Genomic DNA, 18,944 nt, shown 5'->3' with positions numbered 1-18,944 from the left:
TTCACCTGTGTGTTTTATCCAGCTTGTTTACAAATTTCATGCAAAAATTCCTCTGGCATCTGACCTGAAATCTTAAGCTCCTTCATCATTCTTAGTCTCGGCAAGAACACTTTTGACTTAATTTTCTTTTTCCAAACGTACTAAAAGAAGACCACTTCTTTAGGCTAAGACAAGCATTGCCTTTTTTACATCTCCTACCTCAGCTGAAACATCCATTTTTGGTAACCTTTGCTACATCTAAACTGTCAGGTTCACGCTCTTCCATGGCATTCTCTCCAAGCCAAGATTAAAAAGCAAAATTAACTGTTATGTCAGGCATTTATCTTTGTACTCCACAAAAGCTCAGTATTCACAAGTCTTGAACATTCAGCCAATCTCAAAGGCATTTAGCAAAATGTCTTTAGATTGTCCCCTTTCATTTCTGGTTGCTCAGCCCCTGCGGACGGCTGGGTCAGCACACGGAACTCACTCTGCCTGTAACAGTTCCAGAGACATCAGCCCCAAACACCCAGCTCCCCGGAGCCCAAAGAAGAAGTTTTCTGTATTCTTCTTTCGTGTTACTGCAACCAGTTCCACAGTTCTCATGCTCTATGTTCACCATCATCTAATGATTCAGTTCTAGGGAGCTCTTCTTCACGTCCCTTTGGTGGCTCAAGGCATCCAACAACTGCTGTGCAAGCCAAAGGAACACCCATGGCCTCCTCCATTACACACTCTTGATAACTGAAAGAATTCTCCACAGGATCCCACTCTCCTGTGTCTTTAATCGCCTGTCCATCTCCATGTAACTCTAAGTTAAAGTGCTCAGCCTCTGCTTTTTATAACAAAACGTATTTTTGCATTTGAGAATATCTTTCTGTATACAGAATATTTTTTGCATTTGGTATTTCTTCCTCACACCTTCTCCAAATATAGTCTTCCCCTCTACAATAATCAGTAAAAATATTCTGTAACTTTGCATGATACAGTACATAAATGTGACACAAATGACATGAAATCACATCAAAATTCCTCTAAAATAATTTTAAGATTCCTAAGTCAATCATTTGAAGTTGTTTAATTGCACCTTTGGTCTAGACTGAAGGAAAGAAAGGTTCAACTCATGGTCAGCTGTGTGTAGGTGGTGTAGTATACATAATTCTACCCCACCTGATTAGTGACAGAATTCTCAAGCGGACTCTGAAGTTCAAAGTGAGGAGAAAGGGATTCACAGAATGAAATCTGCAAGACTACTGTGAATGAGTACCTAAGTGTATTTATTCTACACAGCTTCATACAGGCATCTGCATGTTTGCTTCATGTGTGCTCTAAACTGACTGGATATGAGCCAAAGTCCATCCGGACGCCTTGCAGCTGTGACAGTCTGGCACTCAGCCCTGACACATCACGCTAAGAGGCCTTTCGTGCTGCACTGGCCAATAACCATCAGCACTGAGTAAAGGGATATGACTCAAGCCTACTCCTTGACCGGAGTCTGCAAATCAATTGATATTTAAGTATTTTCATAGTACTTTTTACCTTTACAAGGATTTGAAACCACATTTCTCAGTAAAGATGCAGAATGCAACCATTTCAGCAGGAGATGCCTTCATACACTGAGAAACTGGACTTTCAGTCCAGCAGTACTTCCAGGAGGAACATTCAGTATTCCAAGGGTAAAACATACACTTATTTTAAGAATGCATATTTTAGAGGTATGTGCCTGAAGTGGTACTCAGAAGCACTGTTCCTCTATAGATCCAGACAGAAGTAGCTACATCTCAATGTAATTCCTGATGTAATTGAGAGGAGGGTGAACTTTCCACCTAACTTTAGGCTAACACAGTCTGTTTGGGATCCGAGTCATCCTTTGAGGTACATCTCTCTCCATTTGCTTATCCTCCATTTACTATATAAGCTTGAAGCTATAAGGTTTTAATTTACACATCTAACACATCATCCTCTTCCTTCCCTACCTTCCCCCCTGGCAAGTAAGGTAAAGATTATACTGGCTTCCTATTTCACAGGACTAGTACAAATATAAATCCTTCGAAGACTTCAATGTAGTCTAATTCTGTTCGAGTAAAAAGACCAACAAAAGCCAACAGCAAAAACCAGAAAGAACCCCTCAACTGCCCTCTGCATCCAGAAAACAGAAAAGACAAGAAATGCCAAAACTAAGGCTACACAAAAGATGAAATTATGATGAAATCTGTATGTGTGAAGCCATGTACTACCTTTTCCTATACCATTCAGTGCACCTTGAGTGAAATGCCACTCAGCTTTTTCATACTGATTTAATGTGCTTTTGTCGTCTTATTAGTTACATATTATTTAAGTACTATCTTAAATACAGCATTATTCATTTCCCCGGAGGTTTTTTTTTTTCCCCTCATCGTGGGAATTCAACATTCACAGTGTCTAAGCAATTCATAAACATTAATGAATTTATCATCTTGCAACACTCCTGTGTAGTGAACTTGAACTAGTACGGTCATTTCATACATCCAAACATTAGGCAGCAAGAGATGAAGGCCAAAACTGTCAAACACCCACCAGCTTTAAGTGTCAGGTTCAATACAGTCTAAGCATATTTTAGAGTCCTTCACATGTTCACAATTCAGCTCAATCGACTTCTTTACAGGAATGAACTCAGTACCCTGCAGTGGAAAAGGTGGGTGGATAGACAAACACCTCCAAAACTTCAGAATCCTGTTGCTGTGGTCACACATCTCATTCCCTAACAGGTGTCAATCATTACACAGCCCTGATTCACTCCCTGTGCATCATCCATCCCACCCATTGAATGGCACTGGGATCATAAAAAAATAGTATTCAGTAATATAATTAGAAACCAAATGATAATGTGTATGCACAAGGGATTAAAGTTGCACAGGCTATGTTAACTTTGGCATTTGCCAACTTCCAAGTTTTCAATTTTGCAGCCTTAACATCATTCTAAGAATTATAAATGCTATCTGAAGAAATTTATAAAAGCAAATGTCCTATCATCTGAAACCCTGCAAGTCATCAGCAGAGTTGAAAGACAAATCAAAACTCAGAATTACAGCACTAGAGATAAACGAGTAACTGTAGCAGCTATGGAACATGCCCAATGTGTATCAGAGGGAGAAATAAAATATTCCTCCAAGGCAGCTTACTCCTTTTGCTAGCCTGTGAAGAAATTATAGATTCTGGTGGGAAAGTTGCTGTAGCAACTGTAGGCACTTTCACTCTTTTTGTGTTTCCCTGCCATTGTCTCTTTCATTATCCTGTTTCTATTCCAGTCTTAATTCCTCTCACATCCTGACTTCCTGTCCTACTTTTCCTGCTTACTTTGTATATTTGACATGTCCTCTATGGTGGATTTCAGATTCTCACCTATCTAAACTCTGTCCTAGCTCTTACCTCAACTCCCCAAATTCCCATATCTGAGTTTCAGTTAGACTACACTCTTCTCCAGATTTAATCAAAACCATCTCTCAAAAAGATTCTCTCTTGGGCTCCAACTTTAAAATTTGGTGTTATAGCAACTCCACTTCAGAGGAAGAGGATTATAAAGTATAGAAGTCTCTAAATTAAAGCGACTGCAGTTTGGAATAGAGCACAAGGAAGATGGAACTTGTGAAATCTCCATGTTTCCTAAGAGTATGGCCAGCGGAAACCATATTTTCAGAACTTTCTCCCAGACTGAAGCAAATCTCAACCCAGGGTGTACTTTGGGCAGATCTTCATGGTAGAGCCAAGGTTCACCAAGAACGTAGAAATGTCTGTGCCAGGTTTCATTGAACCGCACAAACGAATTTAGCAAGAGGAAGGTGATGGATGAAGATGCCATATAACCTTATCTGCAGAGATTATCACTAGCTTCAGTTGTGATGTAAATGTATGAAAGTGCTTTTGTTTTAAACACAATATTTACTTGGCATGGCTGCCTAAGATATTACCTCTCTGTGCTTGCAAAGAAGGTATCTAGAATATATAGCAAAACCCCACAAGACTTGACAATAGACATATTCAATCAGAACTATCAGAATTAAGAGCCATAGGACACAGACAAGTTCTTTAAAGAGACCTCAGTAATTTACACTATAGTTCTCACATAAATAAGACTTCCATTTTAGAGAAGAAACTATTATCAAAATAGGCAGATTTTAGTGTACTGGAAAGATAACCCTGCACAATTATATAGCAGCACAAGCACATCTAAATGTTTTCACTTGCAAAAGGCAGTCTATTATCCCCCCTTCCTCTCTTAAATCCATAATTGAGATGTTTAAAAGGAAGTGTTTTGGAATAGAATATTTATAATAGCAAAAAGTCGAATATTTCCATGAGTTGTAGAATAATAAAACATGGCTTTCTATGCAGCCCTGAAGTTTTATACTAACTGGAACTTAGTATGTCTTTGTTAGCCAAATCTCCACTAACTTTGACTGAAAACAATCAGCCAATTTGAAATTTGGTATTTAGAGCTATTATACAAACCTTGGTTTTCTTAGGAAACCAGTGAATAAGAAAACCAGGATAACTGTATTTTTTATAACATTCTAAAGCAATCGAACTGAGGAAGAAAATGCTCAATCAGTGAGGAAAAGCGGGAACACAGGATTTAATCAAACCCTTGACATACGATAGGAAGCCCATCACGGATGTGCATATTCCAAAATACTTCATTTTCATATTATTTAGGGCAATATACTATCACTCTCACTTGTACGAGGTGGCATCTAATTCCAGATTTTTCCAAATAATCACAATGGAGTAACTCAGAGAGGATGGAATGATCAATCTGTCTATCCATCTGCAACCCCAGAAATAAAGGTGGCAGTCCTTTATCACATAAGCTCTTTTGCACAGACCTCTAGTTTTCTCTCACTGCAGACAAGTGATGTTAACTAAGGCTTCTTTTTTTCCTCACTCATTATTAGTTTTCATCCTTACATGCATTATATGACAGTGAATGCTACGTACCTTCCACCACCTTCTTTGCAGTTGGGACATGTGCAAGCTACTCGTCGCAGCCTTTTTCCCTCTTGATGTGGTTGGTCCCCTTCCTCATCCACCACCTGTACTCTCAAATGTGTTAGATCATTGGTATTCAGTGTAGAATCACCACTGAGCTGCCACTCTTCCGGATCAGGCTCCTCTTCTTTAATCCTAATATCTGAGGAAAAGAACAAACACAGATCCATAAGTAGCCCATTAAATAGAGAGAAGGAAACCATAATGATCAAATCTTTTTACTGCTGAGAGCACTATGTCAGTCAAAAGTCAACATCCTTTAGTGCCTACCGACATTGCTCCTGTGCCCCTGTAACCCGCAACGTATTTAAAAAGTTTATCTTACTATACATTTCAAAGTTGAAGACAAGCTATAACAAAGTATTAAAGTTTAAGTTTGAACTGTTCTTGGTGGGGAATGCTGTCACCAGGAAGATTTTGCTTGCTTGAAACTTGGGGAAAAAAATGAGGAACAAGAGGTTGGACAGGGGTTGAAATAAAACGTAAACGCATGTTTCAGATGATTCTTAGTAGCCATATATGTTTCCACAGGATTTCTCAATTAGCGTGAGATGTAGCAGAAACGGCCTTTCTCAATGATGTTCAAAAGTGTTCAGTATGCACAGTGATATATAAAGTAATATGAGAAATCAATTAAATACAAGGTTTTGACCTAAGAAAGACCAAAATATCTAAGGAAAACAAAAAAAAAATTATTGCCTTTGTCCCATTTTCCCCTTCTCACCTCAAATTTATGCCTTTTCCACTATACACAGAGAATAAAACATTCAGGGAGGAAGGTTATTCAGCATTAGAGAGAGGTAAGCAACACATAAACCACTGTAACGTTTTGATGAGCTAGAGTCAAAATAGGTCTTTGCAGTTTCATGGATGCAAAAAAGCCTCTTAAATTATCCAAATAGGATGGACAAGTATGGGTACCCTCTCCCTGCAGGGCATTCATCCAATCTAATCCAAGAACTAATTAGAGCACCATAGTACAATGTGAAACAACAGTTATTTTAACAAATGTACATTTTAATAGGAACATTGTTCCCTTCAGACACTATTCTGGATTCCAAATGAGCTGAAAGTCTGTTATCTGGAATTCAAAAGCCTCTTCTTTGGTTTGACAGAGTAGTTTACTTTGGATTTTTTTTTCAGTGAAAATAGAATGAATAATAGAATCACATCCAGCATTCACGTATTTAGACATAAAGGATTTAGACGCGCACATAAATGTGCTTGGTGCTAATAAAGTCTCAGTCCAGTCTTCCCCAACACCACCATTTGCCTTCCTTTTACTTGCACATGTATAACTATTTGCGGGACTGTGCTGTAAATGACATCACTCATGTAACTACAGTTAAAATAATTCTCTAGGAAATCACTGCATTCAGAAAAGAATTCTAGGTCAGAAACAGGGAAGTCTAAAACATTATTCTCGTTTGGCTCCAGAAGTCAATCCTAGAAATTAAGTTTGCATGAATATGGCAGGCCCTGAGCTGTGGGAACCCAGCACACTCACTTTTGCTGACCCTTCACACATGTGGTAACATCCAGCAGAACTACTGGCGTGAGCTTGTCCAAAGTCACCTGCACGCTGAGCTTCACTGCTACCAGAAGTTCACCATTTCAGACAGCAACATAACAAGTATCTTTCATGTGAAGACCTGGAAAACCTCTGTGGTGACTTCTAGTCTTCTGCATCAGCCACCAGACTATCTTTCCTACCAAATTAAGCCCGTTTCTGAGACTCACCTATGAAATAATCTTATTATACGTAATAATTTGTATATGCATGTTATGCACAAAATTTTACATAAGCAAAGATTAAACAACTGTAGAACATACAAAGAGTTTACAGAATTGATCTTTCAAATTGGGTACTATTAAGTCTACTAATACACTCACAGCAACTTTAGAAAAAGGTGAAAGCCTGATTTAATCTTATGCAACTGTACACATAACAGGAATTCAAATACAGAAAAGGGGCAAGGCTGCCAGCACAGGCCAGTTCAAGTCTCCCAACAGCTCTTTAGGCCTGGATATGTTATGCACCATGCTCAAAAATCAAATGTTCCACAAAATGTACATGGTATAAATTCTGTTTTTATTTAAAATCAGAATTAGTGTTAATAAACCACTCAATAATTTCATTACGATCTTCCTACCGTTAGGCACTGGCATATAGTGAGTTTGTAAAGCCAGTAGCTGAATCCAGTTAGCACTGTACACACATACTTCAAAAGAGATAGCAACATGTCCTAGCAAAGATGAATGGATCAAATTGGGGTGTGGATCTCCGCTTCCAAGACCCAACTCCACTACTGAAGTCAAACATTCCATATAACATAGGATTTCTCCTGTTATACTGACACCCCCGAAGTCACACTCTAATAACAGAAGTACACCTAACAATAGAAACATGTCCAGCAAGCCTATTACTGCACACCAGTATCCAGAACTTTCTGCCTTCAGCTCATGCAATGTTTGTTCCATGTTGCAAATCTCCATCCTAAGTTCCGTCCACTTTTTTCATCAGTATCTCTCTATTCTCAGTCCTTCCCAATCACCACCATTATTGCAGCAGTGCAAAGGCTCGTGATAGTTTCAAATGGTGGACATATTAATTTGAAAGTTATTTGGACAAAAAAAGAGGGACAGACAAAACACTCCTAAGAGCTGAGGATACTGGAGAAAATAACAATTTGCATGGACACACAATAGTTTGTAGCATTATTTTTAAAAATGCAAAACCAAAATTAAGTCAAAGTAGTACTGTGTCTGTAATTTTGTGCTGTTTCCTGGTTCTCTTGGTAAGGTAGACAGTGCAGCTATTGCTTCACGTATTCTTCTGAAGGACCATCTGCTACTCCAGGCAGACAGAAAAGTACAATTTAAACTGGCAATTTACAGATAGGACTTTTTAGTACTTAATTATGTAGATTATACTTTAAATAAAATTAAAAGAAATATCAAAAGATGAAGTGTTTATCTAGCCTCTCCAGGATGCAGTATAGCGGAGAGCGGATTGTATCAAATCCTCTAGTGAATCCAGCTGCCTTAGCAAGGTCCTTCAAGCCAGTGAGGCTGTTGCTCTCCAAGTAGGTTTTACATTATTTCCAGAGATGAGCGAAAATTCCATCACTATTTGGGGGGGGGGGGAGGGGGTGCCACTGTAATGTAGGCAACAGTAAGAAAATGAAGAAATAAAACAGGCAAACCCTGGAGAAGAGCAAAAAATAAGAGTCTTCTCCAATGCAATGGAACTGGAGATTATACAAATTCATATAGATAGCAATGACTCCACATTTCTCCCTTGGTGTTCCCCTAGATGTGCTCCACTCTAATTCAGTCTCATCTGACACAATACTAGGTTTAACACATACTCTGCAAAAAAATCGGGCCTAAAAAATTTATATAATCCCTAAAGTCATGACAAGCTGATGCAAACACTGGTAAATTTAAGGCAACTTTTGTTTTCTAGCAATTAAACACAGGGTAACTGAAGGTTATGTTTTCTTTAGTACTATTTTATTTCCATGCTTTCAAATTTCTGTATGCCCTTACTTCTTAATTAAGTTCAAGACCCAGCACTAGGTAAGTATGGAGGGGAAATTCAAATATAATGTTTCAAACTGCCTACAGATTCTCAAAACCGTATATTCTGTTCAAGTTCTTCTCGGTATCTAGCGAGCTAGATCTGTTTTAGGTTTTGCTTTCCTCTAAAGGATGAAAATTGGGATCTTGGTGGATAATTTTTGTTCCAAAGGTAGTATTTCATAGTCACAGAAAGCCCAGAGCTGGCTACGATACAGAGCAACTTTAAGCGTATTTGGCAAATAAAAACAATAATTAAGAGATTTGATGCAAGCACTTCAGAGAAGAATAACTAAACTGACAAGATGAGACCCTGCAGATGTAAATGCAGGTTAAACTATTTTCGAGTACATTTCAGCTATAGTGTGGAGGGAATTACTGCTGCCCACTGATACAGCCAGGTCACTCACCTCACCATGCATCAGATGAAAGCATCAGCTAAGCTTCGTGTTCTATCCTGGCTGTTTCAACTAGGTCTTTAAGAAAAGGCTATTTTCTTTACATATGAGAAAAGTTATTAGTTTACCTAGCAGCCATACAAACAGGGATAAACAGAGAAGAGAGAAGTATGCAGTGCAAAAATGCTTCATTTGAGGACTATGCCTCCACTTCAATTTTCTGATATATCTGCCTCTGCAGAACGTCACATAAATGCACTCTCAGCATTACCTGTTACTGTCTCCAAACTGTGGGGTTCTAGTTTAGCTGCTTTTCCTAGATGCTGAAAGCCACCCTCCCTTTTTACTCAGCTGAGCTTTACAAATACCTGATCTGAAAAGCAGAAATATGGTCTTTCAACTGAAAACAGATCTGCAGCAGTGCTGCACATACCTTCACACCAGTTTCCTCACAGCATCACAAATTGAAACTGCAGACAGTTGATGTCTTGTAATCAGTCATGCCTATTCATTTATTTTTTGAAATAGATACTTCCCTTCCCATCCATCCCAAGAAAAGAGATGTGAATTCCCATCTCCTTTCCATCTTCCTCGTTGAGTTGGTTTTCAGTTTTCTCTACAGTGCAATCCACATTCCCTCAGTATCCTGACTCATTTTGCCTTAGTCTCTGGATGTGAGGAAGTTTCAATAGCTCTAAATCAGATTTTAAGTTTCTGAGGAAAACAACTGTAGTGTACAAGTCTAAGAGCAGGACCTTACAGTGCTGAGTACTTAAGCAGTACCAGCAAAATGATTAAAAATAGAGCTACAGATATTTTTTTCTTGCAAGAAAGGCCACATACTGTATTTCAAAGTGATCCTATGCATTATTCTAAGCCAATTATTAAAAAATTTGAATCAGGAAAGTACTCAGGCCAGTGCTACCACAACACATATTATGCATCAAATAGTTACTTACCTACAGTAACTGCAGTTCTTTAAGATATGTTGTCTACAGACTCTCAAGATGTTGGATTCTTATGGACAGCAATACCTGCTGCAGCATGCCCTATTTTTTCCTTTTTTCCCACAGTTGAAAATGTAAGAGAGGATAATCAGAAAGTGGGAAGAAGAGTTGATCATGCTTGATATAGAAGAAGCCAGGAACTGCAGAAATAAGTAAGGAAAGCAGGAGGACACAGAGAATTCTGTGACCAGCAGGGTGAAGTATTCCTGCATAGAAGAGTATTAGACTGTTGCCAAGGTCAAACAACAGAATTGTCAGCAGCAATTCAGGAAGGCAGAACTGTTCAAAAAGTATTTCTCTTCTGTATTTAGGTAAAACCAAATAATGGTCCTATCTCTAGATGAGAATGACAAGCTTCCCACTGACAGTAAGTCTGGAAGATGTGAAAACAGCTACTGCAATAAACACTTAATAAATCAAGAGATTAGGATAATTTTCATTCAATAATTTTAAGACAAGGTTGAAGAGCTCTCTGCAGTTTCAACGCCACAAGCCTTGCACCATGTAAATGCTGCAGTGGATTAGAAAAAAAACCTAACACTGTGGTAATACTGAAAAAGGTGAACAAAGACTCAAAGAAGGAGGAAAGAATTAATGCCACTCAAAATGGGATTATGGGAACAATTAGATTCAAAAGTTTTTTTTTTTTTTTTTTTACAACAATGATGACACCATTGTCGATGTAATATAGTTGAGAGTTCTGCACAGCAAGTGACTTATCAGGATACAGTAAAACATTTTGATTAAGAAAAATTAAGTAGAAAACATACATGGAATACATGGATTAAAAACTGGCATGAAGTTTAAATGCAGACTGAGAAGTATCATTTCTGTATGATAAATAATGAGGACATGTCGCTGACAATGTATATTTTTTTCCTCCTTTTGTCCTGAAAAATCACTACCTTTCGGAAAAAAAAAGTCTTCTACAAGCAGTGAAAGACAACCCATCTACAACACAGCCTTATCTTCAAGAGAGCAATCACAACTGGCATTCTGGGAAACATTCCTGGCATTATGAAAAGACCGACGTTGTCCTTGGTAGAAACTTCAGATGCTTTTTATGAGGCAGATGCACTGACAAGTCAGCTTGAGAGATCAGAACCAAAGTATGTGATCCTGCCAGGAGGTTCAAAAGGCAAGAAAACTGCACAGAACCCGAAACAATGGTCCTAAAGTGCTGAGACTGCAAAAAGACAAAAGACGAGTTTCCAGCCTTCTTTTTAAGTTGAAGCAGTACTGGCAACAAAATCCCTCACCTCGCTTCAGGGACACTTGCCATACACCCCCACAGGTGTAAGAGTTTTCCTTTTGCTTCAGGAGTATCTTGTAAAAAGGGTATTTGAAAAAGGAAAGAGTACCTGAAACTGGGTAATATATTCTTTTGCGAACATCCTGAGGCTATCTGAGCCTAAGATAACTCAGGCCTTAATCTTGAGAAGCTAAGTTGCATCACCAGACACTCAGCATACATGACAGGATATTCACTTGAGTAACATACATACAAAGCTTCATCTCAACAACCTGGGATGCAAGAAAATTAATTAGACGCTGAGCTGTTAAGGAACAGAGCAGAAAAGCACAGGCACCGATACAGAGGAAGGATGCAATAATTCAGTCTTTTCAAGAATTTCAAGAAAAAAATGCAAATCTACTTCACAGTAGTAGATACTGCATTAAAAAAATCAGACTAAAGCTATGCAAACTTTCTGACACTTGAAGTGATATAATTTACTATATGCTGTTATAAGCAAGGTTGTAAAACACATACAAGCATGATTGTATAATTCTTCTACAACTTATTCATTTCCTTTAAAAATTATGAGAAAATAAGGAATGTAATTTTAGCATGTTGAAATCGAAATACTTACACAAGATTGGTATATAAATAGCTCTAATTCTTGCACTAACTTAAATTTGTCAGAGTTCCCAATTTAATTTTTCATATTAAAAAAAAAAAAACACAATAGGGGAATTGCTTTTAACTATCTTGATTTTATAACATGCAAACTAAATGCCTCAAATTCAAAGCAGCTAGCCCAAAACAGATGTTGTCAGATGAAAATATTTACTTAACATCATTGCTTTAGTTTACTTCATGCATTTCATATGACTTTTTTTAATAATCAGATACAGTTTCCTAATAACACCATGTCCTTCTCTCAAAAGCTTGGTATAAAGAATGCTTTTGAAGGAAAAACTGCGTAAGTGAAAGGAAAATCAGTAAGGTTAAAAACTGGAACTTAAAGAGAAAAAACTAAGTTGTGTAACAGTGAAAACCAGACAAAAGTTTTTATGAAGTTCTCGATACTAGAAGAAAGCTACACTTTAAGTAGCATTCTGCATTACTTCACCAGAAGCATTAAAACATTGAAAAGACCGTCCCTGAAAGTAAAACTATAAATACTCTGGTTTTAATTTTGTTTGTTCAGTGGTTTAGTCTGTTTTACTTAACAGATGTTAGACCAAAGCTTCAAAAGATACCAGCAAATGAAAGAAAATATGTCACTTGAGCAACTATTTGCCTCGAAAATTGTCTGCCAATTTTTTGGCCAAATTTAGAATAGCTAAATTATTTCATCATGATAAAGACTTCAGGTTCTGGCAGGAATGGAATGAAGTCCCCACCACAAATAGCCAACCACTCCCACTACCAAGTGGTGTAAGTTGATGAACAGGCATGACTGTGAGCTCCAACGGCAGAGGGGTCCCTGAGGAGCTGTGGGTGCTTCTGCAGCGCAAGAGCTGGGAAGGAAGACATTGAAATGAAGACCTCAGTTTTGCAGTGGCACTTTGAGTCAACTCTTGAAAAGAATCTCTTTGACTATTCTAACTGTAGATCAAGCTGTAAAACTGTTAATAGGGTTTTTTTTTATTTTTAAATAAATGAATCTTCCAGCTGAGTGTGCCTGGGTTGATTAGAAGCAAAGTCCCTTCTCAAGCCAATGCTACTTTCTTTCAGGTCACTTGCTAGTTTCTTCAGATGCTATTGGCATAATCTAAAGAAGTGTAAAAAAAAAAAAAAATGCATCCAGCATCTTATTAATTAAGCAACCTAGATAAGACCTGGTAAAATTGCCTTTTTTCCAGAAATAACCAATCTAAAACTGTGATTCAGTACATTAATAAATTAGCTGCGACACTATTACAATTAGATTTTGATCAACACTGTTACGTCTCCTTTGTCTGGACAATGGCTTTAGGGGAAAAAAAAAAGTCTAGTAATTAAAAAATTATTTCAAATTGACAGGACTTACAGGATCAGAAACATGAATACCAAGTTGGTAATCTCAGTATTCTATTTTTTCCAAAAATAATGTTACTTTATATGTAATGTTTGAAGAAGAAATCTATAAACATGCTAATAAATACCTCTCTTGAACAGGTAAATTGCTAAAGAGTAATGTGAACTGTGTGCATAATGGCTCTTTTTGTTACACACAATGCAGTATTTTATTACAAACGGCCAACAAAAGGAGCAGACTACTAGAAAGCTTTCTCAGGTTTAACTTCCTCTCAAGCACTGAAGACCGAAGCCAGAGCACAGGTGAGAAAGAGATCTCTTTGCTAGTGTTTAACACGGAGATGCTATTTGATATAGGTTTTTGTTCTGAAAAGTAATGCTGGAGAAAGTTTCAGCTATGACAAAACTCTTTCCTTTTGCACCTCAAGACAACATTAAGCATAATGAGGAGGAATATCAGCTCTAAGTAACAGTCTAAGATGAAACAAGCTCAGCCAAGACTTTTCAGAACAAATTCCATGCAATGGAAGTCTCTCATGTATGTGTGTCTTGTAAAGCTGACTTTTTGGTAGAAACATAATTACTTGGCATTTTTAAAAATAAAATGTACATTTACTGCACAAAGCTATTAGCTTTGTATTAGGGCTCTGATGACTTTCCTTTATGTAAAGAAAATGTAGGATGTAGGTAAAGACATTTTTTGTTCTCCAGCACTTATGAGAACAGCAAAGTTGTCCTCTGCTGCTTACCTGGGAAGCAAGGCTTGGAAGAACACCTCACACAGCGGGCTGTAGCTACCAAAAACTAAAACCTAACCCACAGTTCCTGCAGCTATGCCACTAACAGAGCAATCTACATTATTTGGACTTCGGATAATTACCAACCATCTCTGACCCAAGACTAGGAGCGTTCTTTTTATTTTTGCCTTACGTAGAAAAGTTTTGCTACGTGAAAACAGAAAATACAGCCTGATCATAGTTGTTATAGAAGGAAGTGCGTTATCCAGGCTGGGGGGAGAAAATACAGGGAAACCCTTCTTACCTTGCTTCAAAGATTGTTGGTAGCTTGCAGAAAAGAGGAATCAAGCAACCTCTCACCCTCTAGCTTTAACTTCTCTCATTCTGCTGTCCCTTCCACATAGATTCCTCTTCCAGTTTAAAACTAAACCAGTTTTCCTCATTTGCAGATTAGAAGAGCAATATATTTTTGATTGCAAAAAGAATTTTTATAATGTCACTATCTGCTTCTAATTGCATATTTATTCTTCCACCTGAATAAGGAGTGTTATACCATACTGTAAGGTGTTACAAATAAAAAGGGGAGAAATATCACTGAAAATTATTATCTCAGACAAATTTGATAAAGTACCAGATACATATGGAAAAGACACTGAAGGTCACTCAAGATAATTCAGTCTGATCCTGTTAGTTAGAAGCAGTTTCATGTTGATCGTTACTTTGGAAAAGTGAGTTTCTTGTAACATAAAGGAGGGATCAATTAAATTCTCCCCAAATTTTGGGGAAGGCAGTTTTAATATCTTCCAGTCCACTTACTATTCCTAGACAAGTAGGAAAAATGTCACTATAAATCTCTACCCTATCTTTAATATAATCAGGTATTTATAGCTATTCACTTCAGGCAATAGTTTCTGCCATTCATCTCCTGCTTCTATTTCGTCACATTTCATATATCACATTTACTCTCTTCCCATCCCATGTGAAATTCCTCACAGGAAAATACAGTTAAGGAATGCTTGATGCAACTCCCTTGCATTTTATTATGAACCGCCATTAAAACACTCTAAAAGGACCATCAATAGACAGACTAAGACACACAGCAGGCTCAACTTCTTTTTCATGTGTCTTTCCTTTTGGTTCTTGTCTCCGTTTCCTTTCTATCTTTCTTCTCAAGTTTCTGCTATGTTACTCCACAAGCAATAATGTTAGCTACATGATCCTACACCAAATATAAATCTCAGAAATAAATAAGTTCTCATCCTCCTTGTATTTCATCTTAGCCACAGGGCCCTTTTTCCAAGAGTTAGATTCTGACATCTGAATTTAGCTGTATTATCACACACAGTACATGTTTAATATTACTGATGTCTATACCCACTGTCCTCATATGTAACAAGGTGTGATGGCGACAAACCAAGACTTTCTGTGGCCAGTGGATATAGAAAATTTAAGAATCAAGACTACCCAGCCGAGCAAATGCTGTGAGCAGCACACTCGTGTTTGGTGCTGTTGCCTATAAGCCAATGAGGAGCAGGCTTATCTAGGTCTGGGTAACTTCGCCTTGCTAAGTCCATAATAGAGAAGTCATTTCCAAAACAAAAAGAACTAGAAAAACATCCCAGCTCATTCTTTTAAATTCAAAATTTAGATTCCAAAGGGAATGCAAGCTTCCCGACATAGAATATACCAAAATCAATAACTATGTAAGTATTACAATCAGTAGGCTTTTGAATCAAGCCCAATTCAGCAGCTCCTCTAGGCATTTTTCACTTAACATTGTGTTCTTCTCACATGCTTAAATAGGCATACAACACAAAACATGTATGTTTTACTTAAACATTTATGCTTCAGTATCTTAATGAACCAGAGCCTTGGATCACATAATTGGAACAAAACACCAATTCCCCAGCAACTTTTTGCAACAGCTCCCTCCCAAATTACCCCTGCTGCTCACGCTGCCCCTCGTGACTAGCCAGGGTATAACCCCACAATGATGAGATTAAACAGCTTCTGGTACAGCAAAACGTCTTGAACCTCAATCATATCTTTATATTCTTTTAGGTAGCTACGCCCTAAAATTTGGAATGCACTGTATCAAATTTAACAAAAATAAACAGGCAGAGATAAAACACATGGCAAAATTTATCATTAGCAACTGTACATTCTGAAACATAATGCAAGTAAGTAGTACTGGAAATTCACATACATTCTTAAGCACAGCCTCCATTTTTATATTTACGTGCTTGTTTTACTTCTGCTTACATCAAGTTTTGTACACTGTAGTTACACTGATATTACATCAGTAGGAAACAAATTTAACAAAACAGCAGATCAATAACAGCACCTCAGGGGGTCTGAAAATTTTCAGGGGAAAAAAATTGTATCAACATAAATATTTGGATTTTCCATAAAAACTTCATTCATTCAGGACTGAGAAGGAGGTATGCTAATGACACGGCCGTCTTAGAAGAGCAGTAGTTGATAGTCAGATTTCCCCCTCCACAATTTAGTGTGCAGATCTTCTGGATGGTACTTATAAGCACCGATAAACATTGCATTAGAAGTACTGTTAACTCATATCACCAGTTGGGAGTTACAGGAGCTTATACTAAGAGAAGAGAGGTGAGATTATGTTCTACCATTACAGCAGTTTCTAATGGAACAGTAGTTTCAAATAAAATCTACCATCGCTATGTTTAACCCACTGTATTTTGTAGGCTTCTGCAGCAAGACAATACTGTTACGGTTATCATCATTCAAACCAACCACATGCAATAATAAAAAACAATTTTCTGCAAAAAGAGTAAAATAAATACCTGCAGGACTGCCAGCATTTTCTCCTTGATGCAGCTGAATACCAGCAGAATCTATAGAATTTACTGTAACTGTCTGTAGGTTTGGCAATTGAGCAGTGCTTAGACTAACTGGAGTTGATGTCAACGCCCCACCTGCTGCAACTTGACCAAGAGTGAGAGTCTGCACAGGGGTTAGAGTTATTTGTTGACCAGGTGCATTCTGAATTTGCAAGTTCTGCAAGTTCTGAACTCCTTGCACTTGAAATGTCTGCCAGGTTATCTGCCCAGAAGGGGTCACTGTTTGTGCCTGAATTAAGAAAGTTCCAGGATTCAGCTGCAGTTGAAGATTTTGAAGGGCCTGTTGAGATATACTTTGACTTGCTTGCACACCGTGGATTGTCTGCTGCGCAATACCTTGTACAATCTGAGCTTGACTGGTTGGCTGCTGAGACTCTTGAAGCTGTATGTGTTGTACAATTGGCTGTGCTGTAGAGACCTGAATATTCTGAGCCTGTGTGTCATCAGAGACTGATGTCTGGATGTAATTTCCCTGAAGATCAGAACTGTGAACCTGACCACTAGTTGTGGTCAAGTTGTTTGCATTTTGTTCCAATATACTTGAACTGTCTATGGTAACGGGCAATTGTGATGAAGATGATGTTGGCACAAATAAGTCATTCTCAGTGGCGGTTTCTGTAATTTCAGGAGAAACTTGCTCACCAGTCCTTTCAGGAGTATCTGAACTATCCATGGCCTGTCCAGTATTTATCAAGTGCCCATCTGCATTAATGCCTGCTGTCATGGTTTGAGAACCACTGCCAAGTCCCAGAGAATCTAGATCGACACTATTGATGGGTACAAAAGTAATATTTCCTGGCAGTCCAAGGGGGACGTTAGCAACCACCTGTGCTTGGCCGGGAAAAGACGAACCACCAATGGCAACTCCCTGAACCTGGACTTGACCAGACTGTGATAAGATATTCTGAATATTAGCTGAAGGTGTTCCAGAGGCAATGATGGTTTGATTAGAGCCAGGAATGATCTGAATTTGACCAGTTTCTTGATTTATACTGCTATTATCAGAAGAGGCTGCAAAGCCAAGTTGAACTTGCTGACCATCCGCTGTCTGGATCTGGGGTATTACTTGGTATTGTACGTTAGACACTGTACCATTCGACGAATCTGATCCTGGTGCAACAGAAAAGATTTGTTGATTTTGCAAACTCTGAATAGGAAGGACATACTGCCCACTTGAAGTTACTGTGGCAGCACCTGGAATCTGTACTATATTACCAGCTTCATCCTTTATAGTGGCAGGAGCTGCAGACAAGACCTCCCATCTATTTGGAGTTCCTGTTAATTGCACAGAAGCCAAATCCCCTGTCTGAATAAAAAGAAAAAAGAAAAGACAAAATTAAAACAAGAGACATACAGACTATATGCTAGAACAGTCATGCAGTTCAACACTAGAGATTGATACACTACTGGAAAACATGCAGCCCATATGAACAACAGCAACTGGATTAGAACTACAAAATACAGATTTTGTAAGTGAGCTAATGCCTAAGTCAGGGTAACCAACCTTTGGTTTGTGAGCTGCATGTGGCTTGTGAGCAGGTGAAATGCAGCTCCTGTGCCATGGCTACCTCAGGTGATCAGCAGCAGGGTTACTGTGGTGTGGGGGTTGCTGCGTTATCCAAATCCCTGGCTGTAGCAAAAAGGGAGCTGGCAGGGGCTGCTGGAGCTGTCATCTCCAGGGTACCCTGGGACTCAGCTATGCTCTGTATGTTGCCTGGCACCTATTGCACAGAAGTGGAGGAATCGCCATGAAGCCAGTGTCACCTGCATCTCCTGGAGCTCCACTGCCTTTTGACTCTGTTTAATCTATGGCACAGATGTGCATGTTGTGACTCTCAGCCGTACCAAGAGTGTTAAGAGGTGACTTAGTCACACGGCTGGAAATATTGGACAGCCTCAGTTTAAGTTATGCATAATACAAAGTCCTAGTATTTATAAAGTCGTATGAGTTACTGTTTCACTGCGGAGGAAGGCCTATAAACTAAGGACTTTTATGCCAAAATCACAGTTAGATTAGTCACGTGTATCCTTTAGGGGGAAAAAAAAAAAAATCTGTCTTCATTAAATTGGAACAATAGAAAAGGTCAATGTTTATGAAC

At 38.3% G+C, this 18,944-nt stretch overlaps 1 protein-coding gene across 3 annotated transcripts in view; it reads right to left on the bottom strand.

The window, feature by feature from the left end:
* SP3 (Sp3 transcription factor) overlaps positions 1-18,944 on the bottom strand; it is a 35,186-nt gene that overhangs the window by 5,763 nt on the left and 10,479 nt on the right. For 2 of the 3 annotated variants that reach the window (XM_065638226.1, XM_065638228.1), the window contains 2 exons: positions 16,789-18,151; positions 4,954-5,146 (listed from right to left, as the gene is read on the bottom strand). In XM_065638226.1, the coding sequence (XP_065494298.1) occupies positions 4,954-5,146; positions 16,789-18,151 (1,556 nt within the window). The remainder of the gene's footprint in view (positions 1-4,953; positions 5,147-16,788; positions 18,152-18,944) is intronic. The other variant, XM_065638227.1, reaches the window with a different exon arrangement.

The sequence above is a fragment of the Caloenas nicobarica genome, chromosome 6 (genome assembly GCF_036013445.1).
Source record: "Caloenas nicobarica isolate bCalNic1 chromosome 6, bCalNic1.hap1, whole genome shotgun sequence".
In the NCBI taxonomy this organism is placed as follows: domain Eukaryota; kingdom Metazoa; phylum Chordata; class Aves; order Columbiformes; family Columbidae; genus Caloenas; species Caloenas nicobarica.
Note: the sequence above shows the minus strand (reverse complement) of the source record. Positions and strands in the feature narration are given on the sequence as shown.